General features: G+C 35.1%; 1 protein-coding gene across 2 annotated transcripts in view; it reads left to right on the forward strand.

Annotated features, from left to right (window-relative positions):
• The window catches only part of ScsbetaG (Succinyl-coenzyme A synthetase beta subunit, GDP-forming), a 37450-nt gene extending 15762 nt beyond the window's left edge, over nucleotides 1-21688 (forward strand). For both annotated transcript variants that reach the window (XM_081761838.1, XM_081761839.1), the window contains 7 exons: nucleotides 4271-4370; nucleotides 6539-6691; nucleotides 8300-8480; nucleotides 12760-13018; nucleotides 13130-13264; nucleotides 14208-14336; nucleotides 21374-21688. In XM_081761838.1, the coding sequence (XP_081617964.1) occupies nucleotides 4271-4370; nucleotides 6539-6691; nucleotides 8300-8480; nucleotides 12760-13018; nucleotides 13130-13264; nucleotides 14208-14336; nucleotides 21374-21483 (1067 nt within the window). In that variant the 3' untranslated portion in view covers nucleotides 21484-21688. The remainder of the gene's footprint in view (nucleotides 1-4270; nucleotides 4371-6538; nucleotides 6692-8299; nucleotides 8481-12759; nucleotides 13019-13129; nucleotides 13265-14207; nucleotides 14337-21373) is intronic.
• The last annotated feature ends 5625 nt before the right edge of the window (nucleotides 21689-27313 follow it).

The following is a 27313-nucleotide window of genomic DNA, read 5'->3' on the forward strand; positions in this document are numbered from 1 at the left end:
AACATTTACATAATCTTCTGTAAATGGCACACATGAACTTGCATTTCGCGTAAGCTGTTAGGTTACAAAATGCAAATGATGTCTACTGTACTGTTCTTTTAACAAAGTAAGCAGATTCCGTTGTTTGTGATCATTTTAAGTAAAATTATTCTATGCGGATTCTGAGCGATTATTCCTTGTCTCGTAATTTTTTTGATCTAATTCTTTATTATTTTTTCAACACTCATACGAAAGATCACAACTTTTATGACGCGTCTACTTCATATACTTTTAGATCACTTGTAGTATTTTTTATGATCACCTTTTAAATACGTTAAAGTACTAGCAAAATATTTTCAATTTATGTGTTGAGTTTTGTTTTCTTTCTTCTGACAATGACTTTTTTTTTTCTTTTTTTTTAATTTTCAAAGTAAACGAATTAAGCAGAATGTTGGTCATACGCATATTACATATGGAACAGTACTGCTAGTTTAATTTTAAAAAATGGATCATGAATTTTTGATTGGAGTTAGCCGGTTTTGAACAGCAAGGACTTAATGCATTGAAAATTAGGTTAAATGGATTGTAAATATGGATTTATGTAAATACGGAAGTAGTTTATTGAATCTAATGCATATAAGGGATTCTGCATGGAAAGTATTCTGTGTTACAGTGGACGGTACTAACAACATTTTTGACTGAAGTGTCGCTTCTTGATTCAAAAATGGATATACTTTGTATGTGAAAGAGCAGCAACCGGAAATACGAGCGCATGGCAGCAGGGTGTAGTTTTGTAGTGTTTGTGAAAGTGTTTATGTTTTTGTGTGTACGTTATATATGTTGCTGTATCATTTTGTCTGTAAATCTTTTGTTATATTCTTATGAAACCAAAATCATCTAATCTTTATTATTTCTGTGTCTGTTTCCATTTTGATGTCAATATATACCCATACACTCGTCTACATATAAATTTGTCGTGTACATCTTGGTTTCCTGTAGTCGTGTTTATTTGATTTATTTTACTATAACACCTTTTTTTTTTTTTTGTTGTTGTTGTTTTTTTTTGTTTTAAATTAACTTTTTCAAACGACTCTGGCTTAACGCCTTTTGCCGTAGAAATATAATATTTTAAAGATAACAAATTTCATTTAAAAAGTACTTCTAAACATATATTACTTTTTCAATTTTATTTTGAATTTACTTTGATAGAACACAAACCTCCCTGATTCATTAATTGTTATTTGCAATTAGATTGTGACTCACAAATTTGAATTATTTTCTAAAAATTTAATCTGGTAGAAGCGAATCTTTACATGTGTATTCGTCATTGTATACAGTGCAGGTATAATTAGAACGAGACATGTTCAGAGCATGTTATTTGCGTGAGAAATACGCTCGAGGTACATTTGTGTGAAGTTGGACAGCCAGTGAAGAGAGCAGGTGGGAAAATAATACTGCTATGAAGTTGCGTCATAGCAAAATAATTAAGAATAAAATTCCGATTGGATAGCTTGGTACATTATGGGGTCTACTGGCGTGTATTTGTTTCTGCTGTGATAAACCTTCAGATTTTTCAAAGCACAGAATTAATTAAATAGTATGGTAATTGTGTTACTGATCGCTGATTTCGCAAGAAAGTTTGTTTTCACAGAGAATATCGTTTATATAATTAGAAATTGCTCGTAGGAAAGGATTGTAAACCACACATGACAAATAATAGCATCTTGGCTTACTGTGGTAGAACTGGGTTGACAGTTTTATTCATACAGCACCAGTAACCTGAAGCCGATAAATGATTTTAAACTAGCGCCTTGATGAATAATAACATGTTCTTTATCCACGTATTTCAAGAAATTAAGCAGTGCGTTATGTTGAACGTTTATCAGATGTAGTGTTTTGCCTAAAATGTCTTCCCATCGAAATTTATTGGAGAATTTCTGTACATAGCAGACTAGTAAATTCCGTGTCTGTGTGATTTAGAGGAACTTCAAAAAACACTACAGAATAAGTAAAGATTTAATATCAAACATCTGTCTGAAAGTTCATTTCTATATGACATGATTATCACCAAGGTACAGATCAGTTGTTGTCTGTGTGTATCTTATATGAAAAAGGTAGAAAGAGGCATGTTTTAATGGTGAAGCGTTTAATTCAAGAGCATTGGGTTAATGCTAAATCATGAGAACATTGAGGGTATATAAGACATGGTTTTAGAGTTTAATGTGGGATATGAACCATATATATTCCCTTACCTCTTCCTGGCCAAGTGTGCTAATGAGTGATATCTCGGATTTGATCGTGGTAGGGTTACTATCTTCAGATACGAACCTGAATGGTAGTTCGGGTCCCTTTTAAGCAGTAGACCCCGTCTTCGAACTTTAGTCAGTGAATCAGCCACGAATGCTGGTCTTCTGCATTGTAATCGGAAGCGCTAATCACTTAACCACAAACCCTCCTTATTGGCCTACTGGTTAGCGTGAGCGCCTTTGGTGCAGGTGGTTCCTGGTTTGATTTCCGGTGGAAGAGCATTGAAATTTAAACACATTACAGTGGTTCGGATTCTAGATCCAAATCTCGTATAGCCTCGATGCTGAGAAGGGCCGCCAAACTTCAGCGAACAAGCAAAACAATTAACTACACACAAACTCTATGTGTTCTGTGTATTTGATAAATATTGTGCCTAGATTTTCTTAAAGCATTCTTACTTTAACCTCGTTTTACCAATTATCTTCTCATCATTATTTGCATAGGCATTTCATTAGATGAATGGAAAATTGCAAATAGAAACCAGTAGAGTAGTGTAAAATAAAAATTATATCTACTCATAGATGCTGCAATAGTTAATACAGTGGTTCAAAATGTTTTGGTACCGATTCATACATGATTCATAAGAAGAAAGTGAGCAAATATACATCTTATTGTTTTAATGTTATTTATTTATTTATTTTTTCATTAATAAGCTTTGTACCATAGTCGCAATCAAAGTCAACCCACAACATATCTGTACTAATATTGATATTAATAGATTCATAATAAAAATAAGAATGATAAAGGGGAGATGAGTAAATTTAAATACATAGGTGTAGTGCTAATGAAACCAAATGAGAAAATCCATAGTGGATTAATGATGGGAAATGCATGATATTAATACAGTGTACAAAACCTTTTATCGTTGTGACTAATATTGAAGAAATTAAAAGTAAGATTATAGTTCAGCCCTTCGTATTGTATGAATGTTAAAGTTACTCGCTGGCACGCGGAGAAAAGCAGAGACTGAAGGTTTTCGAAAACAAAGTGGTGAGAAGAATTTTTGCCGCGAAGAGAGACGATCGAACGAGAGAATTTAGAAAGCTACAAAATACTGGAATTTACAATAGTACAGGTCAACGAATATCACATGTTTAATAAAGTCGAGAGGTTTAAAATGGGCGGGGCACATCGTTTGCATGGGTAATACACACGAGTTGAACAGTCGTAGTCGGGAAGTATGAGAGTGGAGGAATAAAGAAGAATATTAGAGGGATATGACTAAAAGCAATGCAGAGTGGATATGACTAATATTCTTCATAACTAAGAAGTATTGTTCTGCAGTGATGAACCTGCTGGTTTCTTAAGCCACATTGTTAATTTATATTATTATTATTATTATTATATCAGTAACTCTGAAACGAATTCACTAATTTGAGTACAATTTTCTTTGACTTAAAACATAGTTCCTTGCGCATTACTAAAAAACGCACACCAATTTATTGGTATATTTGAGGTGAATATATGCTTTTGTTGCGAAACACTGTAACTTCTTTTTTAAAAATGATTTTACAATTTGTTTGAAAGCTCGTGACTTGTAATGGTTTCGGTATATGAGATATCTAATTACTAATGGAAGGAATTGCGCTTGCATTTGGGTAACCTTTCTGTATTCCCCATTGTGCAGTTAAAATAGCACAGAATCAGCTTTATATATTTTTCTATGTTTTGTGATATGCAGTGTCTTTTTGTATTGCGCTTGTTAATTAACATGTGTGTTCGTGCTGTTTTGATTTTGTGTGTGAGAAACATATACCACGTTAAGTATTACAAACGCAATGCTTTAGAAAGGTATGCTGTTGTTCTGTCTGCCAATGACAAGTTGACATCTTTGTGTTTGCTTTTCACGCTAATTTTATTTTATTGATGTATGTATGTACTTTTATAGATTTTGATGCTTTATTTTAGATTGCCGCACAGTTATGTTCCTTTTTTTTTTTTTTTCCGCTGTACTACTAATACATTGTACTTTCTATTTTTACAGAAGTAGACGAGTATGTTATAAAAGCACAAATCTTAGCTGGTGGCAGAGGACTTGGTCATTTCGACAATGGTTTCAAAGGTGGCGTTCACATTACTAAAGAGCAAGTACTTTTGTTTTTAAAATATAATTGTGATAATAATAAATGCCGTTTTAAGAAATGTAGTTTAGAATAGCCATTATTTTTCGCAATTCATTTCCAGAACAAATGTATCCGTACTTTTGTTTTACTACAGTTTTTATATATTATGTCATTTGTTCGTGTTGCAATCCTTTTGATATATATGAAATAAAATGTTGGCTGCTCCATATTATACTGCATTTGTAAAGTAGATGAATGGTCAAGTTCGTGAACACCTGATCGCCACTCTTTTATTTTTAAGTACTTTATTTTAATACTTCTGGTTGAATTAAAATACTGAGAGCATAAGGGACTTGAACTTACTTGAAAGAACAACAAGTAAAATAGAAAAAAATAAATGTTATAGAAGAAGAAAATAAGTTACAGGTCAGAGAACATATGGTTCCTTAGTCATGCAGATGTAAGGAAATCAGTATCAGAAATAATACACTATAATTACTTACTTTTACACAAATCTGTAGTAACTTTTATCATCGGTTATCAGAAGAAAGAAAATCTGAATATTCCATGTGTAACGGTAGTTCCGATGCAGAAACTTTCTTTCTGAGAGGCTGTTTTCTAGGTGATATATTATTCTTTCTTGTTAATATCACTTAACGTTTCTTTATTCTGTGTTATATATTTATTTCTGTTCAATTGTGTTATTCTGCAGATGATTCTAATAATGTATTGCTTCGAGTGCACTGTTTACTCATTTATCTTTGTCATACTTTTGATATATGTATATTGCAATTTTGAACGACACTTTTGAATTTATGGAAATGGTGGATATTATGGAAGTCTTAGCTACCTACATTACGGAATTCTGATTACTCTGTAAATTTTTTATCTATGTTTTCTAGTTTTGAAAAGATACACGAACATTGATGAAAATTGAATAAATATTACAAAATGTTGGAAGATATTAAGGTAGCATATTTGTAACTTGTAAGAGTATATGTGTCACAGGTAGAAGTGTCTTTCTCTAGTAAGAGAAGACACAATCTGATATTTATTTATTTATTTATTTATTTTACAGTATGCAAATATAGCTATAAACAATCAGTCCCAGCAGAACTTTCATTCCTTGTTGTTGAGTTCAGTTTAACGTCCCTTTCAGGCATGGCTAAATGAGACTTGCGCCTACTGATTAACGTGGAAACCGAACTACATGAGCTCCCGCCGGGAATGAAACCCGGGTCTCCCACACCAAAGGCTCGTACGCTAACAGCTTAGCCACGAAGGAGCTCAACTTTCAGTTCTTATTGGCAGTGAGCGACATACTTTTCAGTATCGTAAAAGTTCGTTTTTGTTGATTATTATTATTATTATTATTATTATTATTATTATTATTATTATTATTATTATTATTATTATTATTTTGGAAAACTACTCATTAGAATTTACCTTTAAGCATGTAATTTTGTTAAGTTTTATGTGATCTATCAACAGATTTATGTCCTAACTTTGGAAATATTTTAGTTAAATACAGAATGAAGTTTAAGAGTTAATCAGAATTTTGGGCAATATCTCATGAACCGTACTACGTACAGTCATCATCCTAGTGTCATAGTCAAGAGCTTCGTTAGGATACTTCAGATCAGTCTCACATCAATAGGTGGCGTTTATTCATTCATCATCAGTTTTTAGTTTTACAAAATAATTTGTTTTTCTGCATTTTCTCGAAAACTAAGTATGAGCTTTCACACTAATGCATATCATTTTATTCTACTCAATCGATTGGTATATGTCTGATCTTTTAACTTTTTTTCTTTTTTCGTTAAACGCTAATTATATTGTATCATTATTGCTTCTGCTAATGATGTTCTTGACTCCGACTTCACCTAATCTAATAAAAGTTACATGTTGTTTATTTTAGCGTACGCTTAGCTATAGCAACTTACTCGATCGTTATTTTGATCTAATCGTTATTTATTAAAATGAACTAGAAAATATCCAGTTGCAGCTTAACCGTATCTTGCTCTTCCTGCAAATAAAATTTCTGGTGTGCTGTATGAATTGTCTTATGGTTATTAATAGTAAAGAACAGGGTGAAAGATTGGCTACTACTTCATTATTATTCTAAAACCTAATATTGTTTGGAAACGAAAGGTGATCTTTATGCATATTAAGTTCTCTCCTTTCTTCAGCTCTTCACAGGTGCTTCCAATAATTGAGAAAATGGTAGGCCATCGACTAATAACGAAACAAACGCCAAAGGAAGGAATTCGAGTAAACAAAGTGATGGTAGCTGAGTCTGTAGAAATTGTTAGAGAGACTTACTTGTGTCTGTTGATGGATAGGTATGTATGTTGTTTAAGTTCCATGTATCTGTAGTATTGCATTATTGCAATGAATGGAAACACTTTACAAATGAAATGAAAATGAAATTTTTACGTTTTATGTCCCATGGTTATGCCGGGTACTCTAAAGGAGACGGTGATGATGAGAAATTAATGAAATAGTGGAATGAAGAAAGTGGGAGGAAACGGGAGAACCCCGAGGAAACACGCACACGGTGTTTGTCCACCACAAAGCTCACATGGCGCGAGCTGGAATCGAACCAGGGGCTCCATACACCAGAGATGAACGCTCTACCACTGAGCCACCGCGGCCCCTGCACTTTACAGATACATACCAGTTCGTTGTACTGGATTACACAATAGTTTTCTTAGAATTGACGAGTTGGATTGTAGGAACACCAATCTTAACTCCTGACTTAACGTGTTTTAAATTTTTTTTTATCAGTTTTTAGCTATGTTTGTAAATTGTGTTTATATCAACTGTAGCATCTTCTTAAAATTTTATTGGGAAAATAATTTCAATAGCTGTTCGCGATAGTAATGAAGGCTCAAGTAAGTTCGTATATTGTGTTTTTGTATAGAACAATTAACATCCAATTCCTTATAGCAGCCTGGTTGATCACCTATAATGAAATAGTAGGTGGCCTTTTTATGTTGAATTACAAAGTTTAAGAGACCTACGGCTTTTAGTGTTAGTTATACTTGTAACACAAGTAAACTACAGTGTTACTTAAAACTTGCTTACCTAAAAAAAGAGAAAAAAGTAAATAAGCCAGAAAAGTGAATTTTCACCTGGATTCCTACAATCAGGCATAGGAAAAAGTATTGCTAACTTGACAGAAAAAGTATGCATTTGACATAGCTTTGGAGTAGAAGGAAATCAAGAACAATGTGGTATTTAGTTTTGTTGAAATTTGAATAAAATAAGCGCAAAACAATTTTCTGGGTTAGTAGCTTATTTGACTCACCAGTAATAAGCACAACTTCTTTAGAATTAGTAGCTTAAATATCATATACAAACTTTTGCGATATTCGAAAAACAGAAAGTATCTGTGTTGTACTCGGCAGTTACTATTACTGTTAAATTATCGGTGTTAAATACCAAAAGACAGTACTTGACTCACTGTTATTTATATCTTGGAAAACTAAACTGACAGTTAATCCAGAATGTATATGAAAGTCATAATTACATGATTTTGTAGAGTAACATACACACAAACAATAGCGAAGGAAACTGAGTGTATTAATTCTTAGTGGATCGTCAGCGAAGCATGAAATAAATGTAGAAAATCTGAGGGAGAAAAAAAAAAAGAAAAAGAAAGAGACCATGAAACAGTTTGTTAATATGTACGACCAATTCGGCTACCTGGACGGAATAGTATTCAGAGAAGGGTTTTGGAAGGAAAAAAAGAAGAAAGAAAAAAAAGAAAAAAGAAATAAAAAACGAAGGAAGGACATCCTCCGAAAATGTTTGTTGGAATGGAGAGCTAATTAAGTTATAGGTGAGGAAACATAACCTAAGATAGAAATACGTTAAAAATGAAAATCACTGAGTGTAATTAGTGTTTCAAAATTATGAATTTGAAACTTTGTTTTGTTTAATTTTAGGCAAAGTAGTGGACCTGTAATTATGGCTTCCCCAGCTGGAGGAACAGACATCGAAGATGTAGCAAAGAAAACCCCCCATCTGATAAAAACATTCCCTATTGACATTTTTGAAGGAATAACTGACAGTGTAGCAGATGCTGTTGCCGAGTTTCTCGAGTTCAAAGGCATATCGCGAACGAAGGTTAGTCTCTATAGAGTCTGTAATGAAGACATGCTTATGTTTTCTTTGCAGCTACTTCCATTCAGCTACGCAGCTCTAATGGATTTAAAATAAATGGGTTTGTATAATGCTGATTCACTAACCTGGTATTCATCTACTCACAGAATTCTTTCTGCATAAACATTAATTTTGCAGAATTAGTACCAATAAAGTTTTTGCAAGAGCTTAAAAGCCTTACTGGGTGGTATAGAAAATTGACCTATTAGCCTTCTCCTCCCACTACATGGTAGTAAAACACATTTTCTCCGAAATTCGGTGTTGGCAACAAAATTCAAACTGGAGGACAGCTCTCAGCCATAATAGGGGGTGAGTAAAAGCTGATCTTCACCGTCACTTGAGTAAGGAATGGAATGTCTTAAATGTTTTGGCGAAGAAAAAAAGTAGTCTGGAAACTTTGAGTGCTTGGTGTTGCTTTGTTTTTTGACACTTTGAACAGAACGTTTCTTCTTCCGTTGAAAAGGAACGAACCATATATGCAGGCAAGTTGGTCAATGTTTGTTCATGTCCCCCTTCTCTATATAGAAAGACTGAAATATAGAAAGAAGACGAAATACATTTTGGACTCTGCATTTTTTTAAACAAAGATAAACATGAATTCACTTATTGAAGAAAGAAAAAAAAAGCACGAGAGAAATTTTAATCTAAAATTTAAGTCTCTTCAATTCTAGTCGAATAATAATGTCTGAAATACATGATGAAGAAGTAAATAACTTTCTCCTTTACATAATAGATAAGGTTGCAAGAGATCAAAAGTTTATGAATATTGTAGTTTAATTATATTTTACATCGATTATCTTTATAAAATTGTACACGAGAGCATAGGCCGTCTTAATTAATTTTCTTTCACTGATATTCCTCATGACATCACAAGAACATTGGTATAATATTATATTTTCGTCTTTCTTTTCGCTGTGTATAGGCCATGGGGTATATATCGTGTACCCAGAATCAAACATGGCTAGTTATTAGCGGAACATTGTTATCTATTATTATTATTATTATTATTATTATTATTATTATTATTATTATTATTATTATTATTATTATTATTATTATTATTAATATTAATATTAATATTATTATTATTAATATTATTATTATTATTATTATTATTGCAGAGAAGTGTTTATTTAATAGAGATCCGGGTATAGTTGGAATGAATTTTAACATTATAATGAGAAATGGGGAAAAAGTGGAAAGGATTCTGACAGGTAATAAGTAAAAGGTACTATCTCACTATTCGTTTAATGGGAGAATGTTCAGTACTGAGCTGAGTCAAATCTGCATTGGACAGATCCAACTAAGATGCAAAGTGCAGGCATGTAACGGTGTGGCACGGAGTATGGAGTGAAAACCAGTTGTGAATGCTTCAAGAGCATTACCAGAACGAACTTAATAAAAATAATGGAGAGATGTAGCGGGAAGGATAACTGTGATTTCTCCTAGATGTAGAAGTAAATCTTTTTATCCGTACCTTGTTCTCTTTCCCGCAAAAATTCGCAAAATATCATCTCTCTATGGCTTACAGTCCCCGAGATATGGCTCCTTAAATCTCCCGAAATTGGAACTATTTTTGGCCAATATCTCGGGAACGGTAAGAGTGACCTGAAAAATTCCACCACTTTCTCAGATAGTTCTTGATGCTTTATTGAATGGAGGGCTCAAAATTGAAAAAAATCGCAAATAAGAGACAGACGAACAGGCAGACAGACACACAGACATAGAGAATTCAGTAACAAACTTTTTAAGTTCGTTGAAAATATCGGAACTATCTTCATTTATAGGACCCAAAATGCTGCGACATATCTAGATATGCCGGAGAACTGTTACGCCACTTTTGTTAAACGAAGATAGCACCTTCCTCGAATATTGGCAACAGGACGGCGCACCGCCACATTATTGTGGGCTTGTCAAGTGGCTTAATGAACAGTTTCCAGGTAGATGGATAGGTCGGTGTGGACTAGTTGAGTGGCCAACATGGTTCCCCGACCGTTTTACTTTGATTTTTATTTAGGAACGCTTATGTGGCAATGTAAAATTAATGGTATTGCCCACCTGAAAATGAAAATCTCTGAGGCATGTGCAAAATATCATCTTATGTGCTTCGTATGATGCACGACTATTGGGTTAAACGTTTGCGAAAGTGTTTAAAAGAGTGCGGCGACTTGTGGAACATGTTCTGTGTTGGTGCTCGTGTGTTGTTTTTGTGATTCGCAGATGTTTTAGTGATGTATGTAATTGTTGTTGTGTTACAAGGTGTATATGACACGTAATTCTTCCTTTCGGAACATCCTGCAGAATCCAAAACCTACCCTAAAATCGTTCACAAGCTCACAACCGTGACATTGTAAAATGAACTGCACATTCCATTTCTCGTTGAAAGAGGATGTCATATTGATACGAATTGACTTCACATCCAACCCATACGCGATTTGTAAAATATTCAGCTCGGTGCAGATTTTTGGCCACATGCTATACATGAAAAAAAAAAAAAAAAAAAAAAAAGGCGAAGGGCATATCAGTCTTAAAATATACGGCTCTTTACAGCTCTGTCCAGTTTTTCTTAAATTTTTGAAAGGAAAAATACCAAACCTCACTGTAAGGACCCGTATAAATGAATGTGCGGTAGTTTTAAATGGATTTTGTAGTATTTGTTGAAGGAATGTGTTTCGTGAACCTGATGCAGTAAAATTACGTTATGTGCTCTATCTTGAAAACCTTTTATATTTAATATCACATACTAACAACAATCTCTTCTCAGCAAAGGAGCGACTCATTTCCCGAATATCACTAAAACCAAATATAAACATAACAGCAACTTCTTTCGCCTACCTTGTTTCTTCCTTTAAATTAAATACCATTTTCTACATCTTGATATTAAATTTTTATAAATGAATATTATGATAGTAGTTAGATTATATATTAAAAATGTAGCTTTTAAATTTTAAGAGTGAAATTCGCCTCTCAGCTACTTCGGACATCTACAAAACGGAAGTTATGTATCAAATACGAGATATTTCGGGAATAAGTTTACTTCAAAAATAACAAGTAATATATAAATAATAATAATAATAATAATAATAATAATAATAATAATAATATAATCTGATCTCGTTTGAAATAGAAAACATGTTTTCTCATGTGTTTGTATAAACGGCTACTATTGTGTTGGGTAGGTTAAAGGGTTTTAGATGTCAGTTTGGTTAAAATTGAATCACTAATCGAAATGTTGTTTTTGTGTTATATGAGCTAGACCACATCACATTATTCAACCACTGAAGTTTTTCATTAATATAGTCAAAGTTTTCTGAGTGTAACAAATGTATGTTGTACACTTCATGTAATCTAAGATGACTGAAGATGGTCCCTAAAAGTGAATGTGTGTGGTTAGTAAAAAAAAAAAAAAAAAAAAAAAAAAAAAAAAAAAAAAAAAAAAAAAAAACCTGAGTGGTATAGTGTTTTGCACACTAGTATGGTAGATAGGCAGGTTTCTATTTCCAGCCCAGTTACGTGTTTTCAATTTTTAAATTTCTTTGGTCTCCGACATTTAAACTGCATTCATTATTTAGCATCAAGCAGTACTCCTAATATCTGGCACATTTTTTTAGGAGAGTTCATTTCAAATACACATTATAGCATTTTTTTTCCTTTTTTTTCCGAAGAAAATGTTTCCAGTGTGACTCGCCATGTTATCAAATGGATATTCTGTAAAAACTCACCTCTGATGGAATTTGATTTTCGTTGACGATTGCAGTAATGGCATTCTTGAGATGATTTCTTTCACCACAAATATTGTGTCTCTCTTGTTTAAATAGTTGTAAGAGTAACTTTTGCTGGGCTGGTGTGTTTTGTGAAAAATGGTATTGAGAACAGAATTGTTAGATAGATAAAATTATAAATGTATTAGTAATATAATTTTCATTGACAATTAGGTTTATTTGTTTAACGTCCCACGATTATGCACTGAGGTTAAGGGAGACGATGATGATGAGATGACATTCACATGGTTGAATGATAAAAGTGAGAAGAAACGGGAGAACCACGACAAAACCCACGTACATGGTGTTTGTCCACCACAAAACTCACTTGGTGGGAGGTGAGATCAAACCAGGGACTGTACGCGCCAGAAGTGAGCGCTTGACTACTGAGTTAGCGCTGTCTCAAAACAAAAGTTTAGTGATTGACTATACACTAGATATGATTACACAAAATATACTAACACTGCTGATTAATATTTTAGGCTGCAGCGGAAATAAAAAAAATGTGGAACCTTTTCCATAAGGTGGACGCGGTTCAACTGGAGATAAATCCTCTGGTTGAAACAAGGAATGGGGATGTGATCTCTGTGGATGCAAAGATTCAGTTCGATGACAACGCCTCCTATCGACAGAAAGATATATTTAGACTGCATGACACGTCAGAGGATGATCCATGTGAGGCAGAAGCAGCCAAACATAATCTTAATTACATTAAGATGTCTGGAAATATTGGTTGTTTAGGTACGTTTTTTCTTTCTTAACACATGCAGTTTAATCAGCAGTAAATATTTTTTTTCTTTTTTTTTCCTAATTTCATTGGCTCTTTCATTCTTGTTTTTCTGTCTGTTATAGTTAACGGTGCGGGACTTGCAATGGCGACAATGGACATAATTAAACTTTACGGTGGAGAACCGGCAAACTTCCTCGATGTTGGTGGTGGAGTAAAAGAGGAGCAAGTCCGCCAGGCTTTTAATATTCTCACATCAGGTTAGTTCACACATATTGATGCAATAAAATATTATGCAAAGTTTTGGCTTGTATCATGCTTAACTAAAAACATGATTGTTCTGAAGAACCTGATGATTATAAACGCACAGACTAATTTCTTGTATTTGTGCAGGGTAACGGAAATAAATTAATTTCTTTTGTAAAATTTATCTCATTACTATCTTCCGAATAAGCTGATTAATTACACTAATGAAATAATAATAATAATAATAATAATAATAATAATAATAATAATAAAAAGTAATTCAGAAATATTAACAAGGTATGTTCCACTTAGTTCATTGAGCGTACATTTGTTATGGAGTATGCATAACTCTTGATATCGGGAGGTCGTGGGTTCGAATCCCGCTGCCGACCATCCTGTCTGAGGTTTTCCAGAGTTTCCCTCAGTCCTACCAGGCAAATGCCAGGATGGTACCTAGTAAAACAGGCCCTGGCCGATACCTTCCCAAATCCTTTCCATTGTTATTGTTACATATCCAGTGTAAAATGGCCTCTGAGCTGTATCTGGTGATTGCTAAATAAATAAAATAAATAAATAAATATAATTATTTACTTTTATTTTACCATAGGGGAAAAGATTTTGATTGAAATTCATTTAACAGGATTCTTAATCGGACCATTAGCAGAAAACTTCAATGAATTCAGAAGACATATCACAAAAAGGGCATTTGCATTGCGGAAATACAGTTTTTATGTCCGCTCTCCGTGTATAATGTATATTAGTTCATTGGAAGATTGTCTGTACTGTAGTTGGATGGTATCATTTGCTTTAGGACGGAAATTTTAGGAACTGTGTAACTCTTTTTGTATTGTTCAATTATGTATTCATTCAAATAGTATGCCCTCTGTTTTGTACAGTCTACTGTCATTTTTTTCAATAATTATTGTAACTTTCTTCATTATCATTTTTATTTTTCAGATAAAAATGTAAAGGCCATATTGGTGAACGTGTTTGGAGGGATAGTAAATTGTGCTACGATCGCAAATGGAATTGTTAGTGCTTCCAGAAACTTGAAATTGTCTATTCCAGTTGTTGTTCGTTTAGAAGGTGAGTCTTTGAATATGTAATATAGAAATTAGAGTAGTCTTGGGAATAAACATCTTGGAAAACGTTTTTGGAAAAAAAAAAAAAAAAAAAAAAAAAACATTAAAATATATATTAGGTATGTATTTCAAAAGCGTCTGTAGGAAGTGTTTCTTTTAAGGAAAGTTGATTCACTCTAATATGAAGCCTACAACTTAATATATATATATATATATATATATATATATAGATATATATAGGAATACTTAAAACCTCTTTGCAAATATCCTAACTATATTTAACTACATGAGCTACATAAATTATTGAGTACTTCCTGAGGGCTACAATGATTAAATTTGGCATGATTGTAGCTTTCCGGAACTAACCGACAGGAAAATTGCCAAAAGTGAATATTTTTAATTTTTAGGGGGTCTAAAGAGGGAATGAAGAATCTCCCCATTTTATTTAAGTAGGCGGGTTTATATATATATATATATATATATATATATATATATATATATACTTATCTCATGTTTTAGGTACCTAGAATTGGAATAAAAACTTGAAATTCGGTATGCTTGTATGTTTTCGTTAGCGTTACCTAAATGAATCATCAGAAGTAAAAATTTCCAACCTAGAGTGGTTTTATGGGGAACTGAAAAATCTTTCCTATGTTATTTATATAGGACGTCTTCTACACCCAAAATGTTTAGGCACTTCCGGCAAGATTAGAATGATGAAATTTGGCATGATTGTAGCCTTTCGGGACTAACCTACAGCAAAATTGCCAAAAGTGAATATTTTTAATTTTTAGTTAAAATATAAAAATAAATAAAACTTAATAACTCTTGAACCACCCAACCGATCTCGATCAAATTTTCAACATAGATGATGTTCGGGCTTGAAATAATTTTTATCATTTAACTTTGACGGTATATCGTAGGGTAAGGGTAGGGGGAGGCGGAGATATATATGTAAAAAAAATAAAAATGAAAGTGACTGTCTATGTGACTTCACTCTTGAACCACCTGATTGATCTCGATCAACTTTTCATCATAGATGAGGTTCGGGCCTGGGATGGTATTTATCTATTCACTTTGACGATAGAATTTAGGGGAGGAGGTAGGAGGGGGAGATATATAAAAATAAATAAAACTTAATAACTCTTGAACCACCGAACCGATCTTGACCAAATTTTCAACCTAGATTAAGTTCAAACATGAGATGATTTTTGTCATATCACTTTGACGATGTAACTTAAAGGAAGGAAAAGACATTTACAAATGATCGAAAATGACTGATATTAGTGTCGAATCTATAGTTTTTGAGGTCGCTGAGATGAACAGTGACACTTCTGATGCCATTTAAATCCAAATTCAGCCCCGCAAATATTGTGGGAAAGATATCTATATATCTATATATATATAATCAAAATTGCCAATATCAGTGTCGAATTCATACTTTTCGGAGTCGCTGAGATGAACAATGATACTTCCAATGCCGTGGCCCGCAACATGAGGAGGAGAGGGGATATATAAAAGTAATCGAAAATGACCAATATCAAAGAGCGCTTTACTAATAGTAAAAAATGACTGACTAACGAAACATATTACTATTTCTTTCTTAATTTAACCCAGCGAAGCGGGTAATTGATGCTAGTATATATAAAGCAAAGACAGAATTTACGTTTTAGAGATATGATTTTTTTTTTTTTTTTTAAGGTAATACAGGGAATCAGAAACACCAGTTGGTTTCTATTGGCTACCACAAGTGAGCGGTGCATAGGCGTGTACAGACGACAGGTTCTACACACGCGCCTGTGTAAAGGAATTCAATGGATATCTAGAGCTCCTTCGTGGCTAAGTGGTTAGCGTACGCACCTTTGGCGCGGAAGACCCGGGTTCGATTCCCGGCGGGAGCTCATGTGGTTCGGATTCCACGTTAATCAGTAGGTCCACGTCTCATATAGCCTCGCTGCTGAAAGGGACGCTAAACTGAAATTCAACTCAACTCAATGGATATCTAGAAATAGCGTGTCCAAGATGGCGTTCTCGTGGTGGAATTGTTTATAGATGCCAAGTCAAAAGCAGAGACTCAACAAAGATTTCCGTTGAATACGTTAACGTAGGGACGTATTTTACAGTCATGCCTTGCGCTTTAGGAGCAGCAAAGTGGCGCAAGGAGGAGTCTTTACCCTTCATCCTGGACAACCCCAAGCTGTCAGGACACAGTAAAGCATCGACCATATGCAAGCGGCAATCGAGACTAGTCAACAAAAATAATTGCTCTGTAAACTGCAGTCATTGCACTTAAGCAGTGGCAGCATGTAACAAATTCTGCACTTAAAATCCACCCGCGAGCCCAGATGCAAGTACTGTACGCAATGGTCTCCGATAGCAAATTCGCACATCTTTAGTTATGCTACGCCTTTCTGAAGAAGTAGACAAAAGATCCAGGAATTGTTGATACCTTCTTGATGTCAGATAGCAAACCAGGAGCAGTAGATAAACAGAATGAGTTCTACGGTACCGAGAACTCGCGAGATTCTATTAAAAAGCGCAGCCGGTTGAAAGTTGAAGGATGATGCGAAATCGCTACCTTTGGAATCGTCGGTACGTTTTTATTCTGGGACGCCAATGGAGCTCCATGGTACGGAACTTCGTCATTCTAACGCCACAGAAATCTTTATCTAATTAGACGGGAGCTTCCTTGTGGCTAAGCAGTTAGCGTACGCGCCTTTGGCATGGGAGACCCGGGTTCGATTCCCAGGGGGAGCTCATGTGTTTCGGATCCCACGTTAAGCTGTAGACCCACGTCTCATATAGCCTCGCTGCTGAAAGAGACACTAAACTCAGTTCAAATCTAAGTAATAGTTCGAATAGAACTGAGTAACAACAGTTTATACCGCATGGATGTCAATGGCGGAACTGCACTTATTGTTTTCCGGCCACCTTATCTCCCGATTTGTCTGTGTGCCTTGGCCGTCACGTTTGCTGGATCTGATAGCTAGAGACTTTTTCTCTTGGGATTCGTGAAAACCGAGTCTTCGAAGCTCATCGAACAACAATGGAGGCTAACGTCCATACTGAAATCGCTGATACTTTGTTTTTATGCCATAGAATGCATTGCAGTACAGCTTCCTGGCTCAACTGCATAATGACTAATACAACAGAAGTGTCCATACGCACTGTTTAACAAATCTGATTGCCATAGTCCGTGGAACCTTGCAAGCTTGACCGGCCGGCATCAGGTACAAGATGAGATACAAGTTGAATCCAACAATCTTAAAATCTGGTTCCTTGTATTACTAGGTGTTTCTCGCAGCTGAACCCAGAAGATTAATTACAGAACTCAAAGAATGATGCATTAAATGGAGAGGCACACTTATTGTAATTGATAAGAATGATAACAAAAGCAAACTTAGATCCAAATTGAAAGCAACATAGAAGGGCGTGGTGGCTCAATGGTAGAGCGTTCACCTTCGGTGCTTGGGGTCCCCAGTTCGATCCCAGCTCGCGCCCTGTGAACTTTGTGGTAGACGAAGATCGTGCTCGTGGGTTTTCTCGGGATTCTCCCGTTTCCTCCCACTGTCTTCATTCCGCCATTTTACTCATCTCTCATCATCACCGTCTCCTTTAGCCTAACCGGCATAACCGTGGGACGTAAAACTTAAAGATTTCATTTCATTTTGAAAGCAACATCTACTCTTCTGGGTAATGTCAACCCTTTAAATGACATAACTAAAAAAGTGAACTGCCTGTTAAAAGAATCATGGCTAATAGATGACAAGCAAGCTAAATTTCTAAAAATTGATGGCCCATCTGTTCTCATCATTTTTGGATTATGTAAGGTACGTAAGGAAGGCGTGTCCTTTATAGTCTTAGAGAGAATCTCTATATATACAAAATAGCTAAGTAGCAAAGCAGCTACATTACCAAGAACATCGGAAAATTCAAATATACCATCAATAACAGTGTAGATTTAGAATCAGAAATGTGTCTGGTTGTAAATGCCAACAACTTAAAATTGACACCCATCGAAAGAACCTAAAAGTAGCTTGAGAGAGATTTATGAAATAGTCAAGCCTTATTTCGTCTTCGAAAATAAAATTTTCAGACGTAGTCATGAGCAAGGGAGTCAAAATACTGGTTTAATCATTATCTTATATGGAATGAACAAAAACATTTTAAAATCTTTGCATTAGAAAAAAATCCAGATTTGAATTTGGATAAGGTATGTCTGGATAAACAATGTATCATTAATAATTATTATTTATAATTAATGACAGATTTTAATTTGATATAATCTTTTACTTCATCATAAATGTTACATACATAATTTACACCACAGCAGCCATTCAGCGTCATAGAAGGAAGACATTATTTATTTATTTATTTATTTTTTTGTTTGTTTTAAGTTTGGTGATCAACCAGATTTTTATCTACTACCAATACAAGCTGTCAACAAAAAACAGAACAAAAGCAATTTTCAGATAGTGCAACGAATTTTCACGCGCTTGAAGTCAGTTATTCATCTCTTCAAGTTTTAGTAATACATTAAGTACGGAGACGCCGTATCTTGTTAATATGAAATGAAAATGAAATCTTTCATTTTTACGTTCCACGGTTATGCCGGCAAGGCTAAAGGAGACGATGATGATGAGAAGAGTGAAATGATGGAATAAAGAAAGTGGGAGGAAACGGGAGAACCCTGAGAAAACCCATGCACATGGTGTTTATGTATCTTGTTTAGTATTTCGTATAACATGTAGATTTTCCGTATATCAACAATAAGTGTGGAATTAACACAGCTAAATTATATCGGATCCCAGATATTGGTACCAAGATGTAGTTTCCTCAACATAAGAAGTTCAAGAAATTTCTTGTTTCTAGTGCTTCATAAAGAAAAGTTTCACTCCAGAACATGCCTAGAAATAAAAGGAACAAGGTTTCCAAGATTATTGGATTCAATTTTCTCCTACCTTGTACCATAAAATTGCAGGATGTTCTCACAGGTGGTCGTAGGTAAGCCAACCCTGCCGACAAAGATAGTAGCAAGAACTACCGAAACAGTTCAGCAATAACTTCTTGTGACATAATCAAGGTTAAACCAGGGTTGGTAGTGTGGTACTGTAATCCACCTATCTTGATGGCGAGATATTATGGTGGGGAACGATATATACAGGCAGGATTGATCTGGCATGATGGTCTGTGCACCCACCTACTGAACCGGAATCCAAACCCGGTCGTAGTTAGGAACCCACGTTAGTAGTAGGTCCCGTGCTTCATAACCTCGGTGTTGAGTACAAATTAATGGCCTGGTGCTTCTTAACGGCTTCACCCTATATAAAGACGCACAGATAGTTATCAGAATAATACAAAAATCCATGTACTGCGACCCGTAATCTTTATTAATTAGCAATTCGTGCTCTGCGACATCTTGTGTTTGTGTTATTTTGGCTGATAGTGAGTAGTACGGGAGGTGGTGGTGTACGGATTCGTGTGTGCGATAGGCTAAACGTTGCCGTTGCAAAATTAAAGGATTCGCCGATTTTGTAAGAGGGCAAAAATATTGAACCAATTGTATCCACGACTGCCAGTGAGTTTGTTGTTTCTAGAAAAATTGTATTGAAAGTGATGACGGCATACAGAACTCTTTAACAACGTCATCAGAGAAGAGAAATAGTAGATGAAAACCAAGGTTATAGGCAGTCTATTGTAGGCATGCTTTCAAAAGTGTTCCTTCTCCCTAAGTTTGCCAACCGCATTCCCGGAGCTAAGATAATTTAAGTTATGGTTATATGTTACTCCTGCACGAGCACCTCCTTTAGTAAATAGTATCACCTCATCTTGATTTTCCCCTCCAGGAGAAAATTTTTTGCAACAAATATAGTGATAGGGATCACTGAAAATTGAAGAAGATCTTCACAGATAATGGCAGAGCTAGTGCGACACAACTGACTGCAGGACTCAGTCACATGAGGAAAGACTTGCCTCTACATTGATAGTATTCTGCATAACTTCAATATCCGCGATCGGGTTACGATTTCAAAAAACCCTGATCACCGCCGCCAACACTGCAGGACTAAAAGATGGTAGCGAGAACGTAAATGATGCACTTCCGATGATTGTAAGAGAGTAATATAATCCGACAAAACACATTTCTCCTTTTGCTGACAGCAGGTCGACTTTGTGTCTGCGAAATGCCGAAGAGGTATACTCCATAGTGTCTGCTTCCTACCATTACGCATGACAGCTGCTTTTTGCTGGTGTGGGCCACAAATTCATGGTATTCCCTTGATTCTATTATTACCCTCAAAGCACGAATTCTTGTCAGTGATTGTGAACATGTTAGGTAACCAGGTGCAATTTATGGTACATATATTGTTCTCTAACCACGACGGACTCTTTCAAGATGATAGTCCGCTATAATATTCACAGATAGTCCTACCCAGGCTAATTGAGTGTTGCACTGCATGAAGAGTGACCCACCATTCCTCTAGAAACGATTCCTGAGAAATATGACTTCTACTACGAAGTCCTTAAGTTTTATATCCCACGGTTACGCCCCGTAGGCTAAAACAGATGTTCACGATGAGAATGAATAAAATGGTGGAATGAAGAAAATGGAAGTACCCCGAGGAAACTCATGCACACGGTGGCTTCTGCTAGGTGGTCCCACGTCGTATTAATCACGTAGGTTGCATTTTCTTAAAGTGTTTCCATTATTTTGATAAATATATATAATAGTTAATGCACTTACATGCTCAGTAAAAGAAAGTCGAGCATCCCCGAGCGTAGTTTTACCAGTAGATGGAAAGTCCAGTAGAAACGATTTTCCTTGAAGAAGGAAGAAAAAAGTAAAGAAATAAGTGGATTCCATTACACTCAGTTCTTTGTGATAGGGCTATGCGCTTTATCCAAATACCATAGGTAGTGCTGATTCCCATTATTGTCTTGGAATGGACTGCAATCATTTATCGTGTGGATTCTTCTTAATATTTTAAATGCTTGTTATTTTGCCAGTACTTCTCATAATAAGAAGTTGCTTTGTTTCCGCAGGGACCAATGTTGCTGAAGCAAAACGAATCTTGACCGAATCAGGCCTTCCCATCCAGTCAGCAGCAAATCTCGATGAAGCAGCGAAAAAAGCCGTCAGTAGTTTATCATGAAAATTGACTAATTATTTATTGGCTTTGTAGTACAAAGAAACACATGAGTAATTCGGCTTAATGATTTTATAACAACTACAATGTGCTTTTTATAATCTGTATATTTGTACACTAAAGACTGAAATTATCAGGGAGATACGCAGATGCAGTTCGACAATTGTGCATTTTTGTTATGTTTATACGTGCAATAAATATTTTAAGTATATTTCTTTGTGTTTATTTCATGGCAATTATTATAACCAAGTGTTTAGGGAAAGAAAAGAAATTGCTGCAGAGATCGTGGAGTCACTTTACTCACAGTCAGAAAGAAATGCTATATAGAGTTTTGTTCGAAGAAAACTTGGCACCTACTCTCTTTTTAAAATTCATATAATCAGAACTGTATATGAGGTTTGCAGTATTAGTTTTGATTGATCAGTGAAACCAAGGAATATGTTTCAGTTCATGGCTTCACTTCATGCATTTGCATTCTTCTCAGCTGCCAAGTTTCACAAAATGACAGAACACATACATAGTGAAGCGAAAACTAACTTCAAGAAGGTAGTAGCCAATGTATTTTGAACAAGACTGTATTTTTACATCCAAATTAAAACTAATATTTACATTTACGCCCCATAGTTATTTAGTTATTTACTGTCGATTAGATACGATGATGAAATGTAGTTAAAATATTGGATGAAAACGATAGCATCCTAAGAAAATTCATGCATATATTATTTCGCAGTCTAAAATCAAATTTCCAATCTTACTTTTCATGACTTGTATTGTCTTTTCGCCACTTACTACTGCAAACTTGAACACTATATATACAGTAAAACTTGTTGAAAGCGGAAGGTCGATATAGCGGAAGCTTGCCCATTGTGAATAAATTACATGGTCTCAACCAAGGAAATGGGATATGCACTTTTTTTTTTTTTTTTTTCAATAATACGGAGTATATCCAATTCGGAAACGAAAAACTGGTAATTAAAGAATTCAGTATAATGCGGAAATATTTTCGGAATAATCAAAAATTGAGAAATTATTTTTTAGTTTATTCCTAGTACTTTCACAGTTTTCATTTTATTCGCTTACTGCGCGCTGTTTACGGATAACTTAGGACTCGAGAAGTAGTGAAGAGATGCAGCCGAGTGCGTTTGTGCATAATACTTCAAACCATTGTTAGAGGATGGAGGACAATGGATACATCTAAATTCTTGGAGAATATTTCTATTACGCGTACTGACCCTACAACACAACCCATTGACATTTTTACAGTTTAGCGAACCAGTTTTTCCTACGTTTCTAACGGTGAACATCATGGCTAAGTCACTTGTCTTGTCTTTTAATGATAAACGTATCGAAACTAAAGAGAAAACAAACTCTCTGTAGGGGAAATAATGGCACTATTTAAGTGTGGGAAAATGCTAATCTTGGATGCGATAAAACATAATGGAAATAGTCAAATGTAGGGGAAAACCAAAGTAAACCGGCAAACAAATAAATTAACGAACTCGTTTGAGAATGGTTCACTAATGCAAGGTCAAAGAATATGCACATATCTGGACCAATGTTACAGAAAGAAACTGCTGAAATGCACTGCATTATAATTTAATATAGTATGGGGTGGTGTAGTGCAGTGAAATACAGTATGAAATCTAGTGTACACGTAATTTGTAAATGTACTGTTGAGTTCTACAACACCTATCAGTATAAGAATGAAATCAGTGAGAATCTACACTCCTGAACAGTAGGTAAGCCTGTTGGTATGTACTTAAAATTAGTATAAAATTCTTCAGACTTAAAGTTACCTCTGTATTCAATTTTATATAATGCGGAAACTTGACCGATTTGGAAAAACAGTTCAGTCCTGTACGATTCCACTTTGAACAAGTTTTGCTGTACATTTATTATATGTGGTTATGTAAGATTTCTACAGGAAAGTGTAAATTACTCCAAAATCTTAGTCTATCACCTCCTTCAAAAACCATGTGCTGTATTCACCACTGGGAGCCAGTGAACATTGTTTACATGTGTTTTTTTTTTTTTTATAAGGATAAAACAAGGATAAGGATATAAGTAGGAAAAACAGTAACGATTTACAACTTTTCAAATTTAACACATAATTGTTATTTTACTCAACGTATACCCAAATGTAAGCAGTTTTAATATTTTTATTCACATATATTTTCCCAGTATTTACACTCTTCCACGAAGTTAATAAACTATACATTAGATTAATTCCATTTGGGCACTATAGTGCTATTATAATTCGGAAAATACGAAAAAAAGCTCTACGTGTAGTGGGAAAAGGAAGAAAGGAAGAGTAGACATATACAATAATCGAAATGACTCAAGTAGTTCGGTGTGTGATTAAGATTTTTATTGTAAATACATTTTTAAAATGTAATTTTCATTATGAAATTGAATTTCTATAATAGTTAAAAAAATCTTTAAGTTATCATGGGGTTCCTGGTAAAAATATCCAAGTCTTGAAAGAATAGTTTGTCTCCTATGGCCAAGTGACTAAAGCGCGTGGTCCCGAGTTCGATTCCTAATGTGAGTGGTTGCATTGGATATACACTCGAGGTAGTAAGTACTCGATCCCCACTTTAGGCAGTAGACTTTGTTTCATATAACAAGATGCCGAAAAATGAAGAAAGATAGTGGAAGGAACAGAGCCTAGTTGAGAAAAATCACCAAACGTGGAAGAAGATTGTCATAAAGAACCGTAGATAATCGGGTACAACTGACTGAAGTGTCCTGTCAGCATCTGGGACGACCTGTTTCTAGTTTCACAGTTCGACGAGAGCTGCATAACCTAACTTCAACGCCCACGGTCAGGTCGAAACTTGAAAAAGGTAGTAGCGAGAACATAAAACATGGAATGCTGACAATTGAAGAAGGGTAGTATGATTCTATGAGCCATCTTTCTCCTTGTTTCCAATTCCAGATCAGGTTCATGTATGGCGGATGTCCAGAGAGGCTTGTATTCTGTGTTGATGTGAACCATAATCTCATAGTAATTTGTTGGTCTACTATCACTCTCAAAGTACAAATTACTGCCAGTGATTATGTGGACATTTTAGTGACGATGTTCATTTTATGGTAATTGTTCCCTAACTACGACGCAGTTTTCCAAGATAACGAATGCGCTAATACATACAGACAGACCTATTCAGTCATGGTTTGAGGATCATCAAGATGAATTTCAACACCACCTCTGGTCCGCTCCAGTGCCGACTTTAACATTATGAAACATCTATGATAGCAACGAGTCGGAATCAGATTTCCTTCTCCAACTGAACGCTTAACTGCACGAAGAATTGTTCATTATTCTTCTGGAAACTATTTATATGGCTTAATCCTGAGACGAATGCTAGCTGTGTTACATCCTAAAGGTTCCAACGTGCATTAATCAGGTAACTTCTATATAAAGTGTTTCCATTATTTTGATAGCTTTCTGCATATTATATATGTTTTACAAATTGTGTACCTCAATGGAAAAGTCTTTTCCACGACAAACCTTACATGTTTCGCTAATGACAGGGCTGATTACCAACATGTTTGGCCAGCAAGTGATCATTTGGCGAAATACTTCTACCTACTTCCACCAATCGTTACAAGACAAAAAACCATAGCCCTCATTCCCTGGAGGCTGAATTGTGACTGCGTAGGGCTACTGTATATAAGTAAAACCGCTAAGAATTGCGAAGAAATACTAAAGGAGATTCGCCAATTCTATACCAAGTTATATTCAAGCGATGAACCGGAAGTCAAAGAAAGAGAAGATAAGGATGAAAAAGAGAATCCCTCATTCTGCTAGAAAAGGTTGTATATACTACACGCAGCATGAAACGAGGAAAGCATCAGAAGACGGAGTTACATTAGGCATACTAAAGGAAGCTGGGGTAAAATTCTTAACGTAGCTTTATACGAGCTTCGTACTAAATGTCGAGTTTCAGGTGAAACAAGTATGAATTGCCTTTGTCCTGCGTTCATTGACTGAAAAAGTTTTCGATTCGGTGAAGAGCCCGGCAGTTATTAACGCTCTTACGTTATATGGTGTCGAAGTTTTCCACTCCACTGCACATGTCCAGTGTTTGGTTGTACACAGACTCAGAATAAAGAGAGGGTACGACAGGATCGTTTTCAAGTCAGACAGGAATTGATGCAGATCAGTTCTAACCAATTTCTGAAGAAAAAATTGTGAAGAATACTTCATGGAATGGACATTTAGAATCAAGTACAACGAAAAAGGTCACTTATCAATGCAAAGCATAAATCTAGTCTTCAACGCGTCGGAGTGCAGCGGATTTGAAATGTGTAGTGTGGTCCGACGAATCGCGTTCAAATGATGCAAGGAGTTGAGTGCACTGAAAGCTCAATGAAACATTGTGTGGAGGATGACATTCAATGACGATGTTTTTCGTACCATGACTTGGGTCCACTCGTACAACTGAATATGAACATGAACCATCATGTTTCTTTAGGCATTCTCAGTGACCAGGTGCTGTAATTTTTCTAGCATCTTCACGATGAATATACTTGGACATACCATCTTCCAAGGCGACAATTGTTGAGCTCACACGTCTTCAAAGCGTTTGCACACGATCTAAGGAACATTTAGTCACCTCGTCTAACCTGCAAAGTTCCCATATTTAAATCCAATTGAAAGTCTGTAGGACTATTTGGAGCAGAGATTGAAATGTAGGTATATGCATCCCGAAGTACTTTCCTGGAACTCCAAGATGTACTGGTAAGGGAGAGGTGTCATATCTGCAATACTTCGTGAAATCACTTCCAATCATAATCTAAGCGAGAATAGCTTTTGCCTAGTATTAGGTAACTTCTAACGGGTAACTATTATTTTATCCGGTGTGCTTACATTTAAATATAATCCTTAAACATTTTTTTTTTCTATCTTCTCTCTTCGTAGAACCACAAAAACATGTATTGCTGCAGGTTATCCCACGAGACGTATTGCAGATTTCTCTGTTGCATACAATGCATATGTTCCATCTATACTCGTGTTCATGTGTTGCATATTACAAATAGTATTATCTGTCAATAAAAAAAGCAAATATTTCTCGCTGATAGTATCTTTTGCTCCTTGCAGTAATGGAAGGTATGAGAAAATCAGTTCACTTAATGATTTAATTGACCTTATTTAAAACTTTTAAGACTGTGAACCTTGGTAAAATGACAAAATATATTATGCTTGCAAATGCAGTGTACGCAACACGTAACACAAATAGTTTTTCTGTTTTCCTTGCTTGTTACATTGTTATAAGTTCCACAAAACAGAAATATAAAAATAACTTGAATGTTTAAAGTTTATCACAGGAGTACAGCACCTGAATTTTTGGCGTAGTAGATATCGTTTTCATCTACCAGTCAGTTGATCCGTGTTCAACTCTTAATCAAGTATACTTTTTTTCCCCCCAATGATTTATCTATAAAATCTAGCATTACAGTTTTAGATCTGGCTTCATCCTGTTAGATCTTTCTTACTTTCCTTTTGGTAAGATAATAATATAAGGTAATAAGTATGATTTTAGATCAAAAGTAAGTGTGTTTCAGATTTCTCTTCCATTCATAAAATACAGAAATATGCTTACATCCGAAACTAAATTGCACATAATTGAAACGAGCGTAACAAGTTTCAACTATTTGACTCAACTAGCATTTGTGCCTCTGTCCGTCCATCCGTCCGTCCGTCCGTTTCACCATAACTCTCATACAACTTATTCGATTTTAATGAAGCTTGCACTGCACTATATTGGAAAATGCGTGAGATAAAGTGCCCAAGATGACTGCATAAATTCACTTGATTTCACTGGAAAGATGT

The sequence above is a fragment of the Thermobia domestica genome, chromosome 6 (assembly GCF_964235325.1).
Source record: "Thermobia domestica chromosome 6, izTheDome1.hap1.1, whole genome shotgun sequence".
In the NCBI taxonomy this organism is placed as follows: domain Eukaryota; kingdom Metazoa; phylum Arthropoda; class Insecta; order Zygentoma; family Lepismatidae; genus Thermobia; species Thermobia domestica.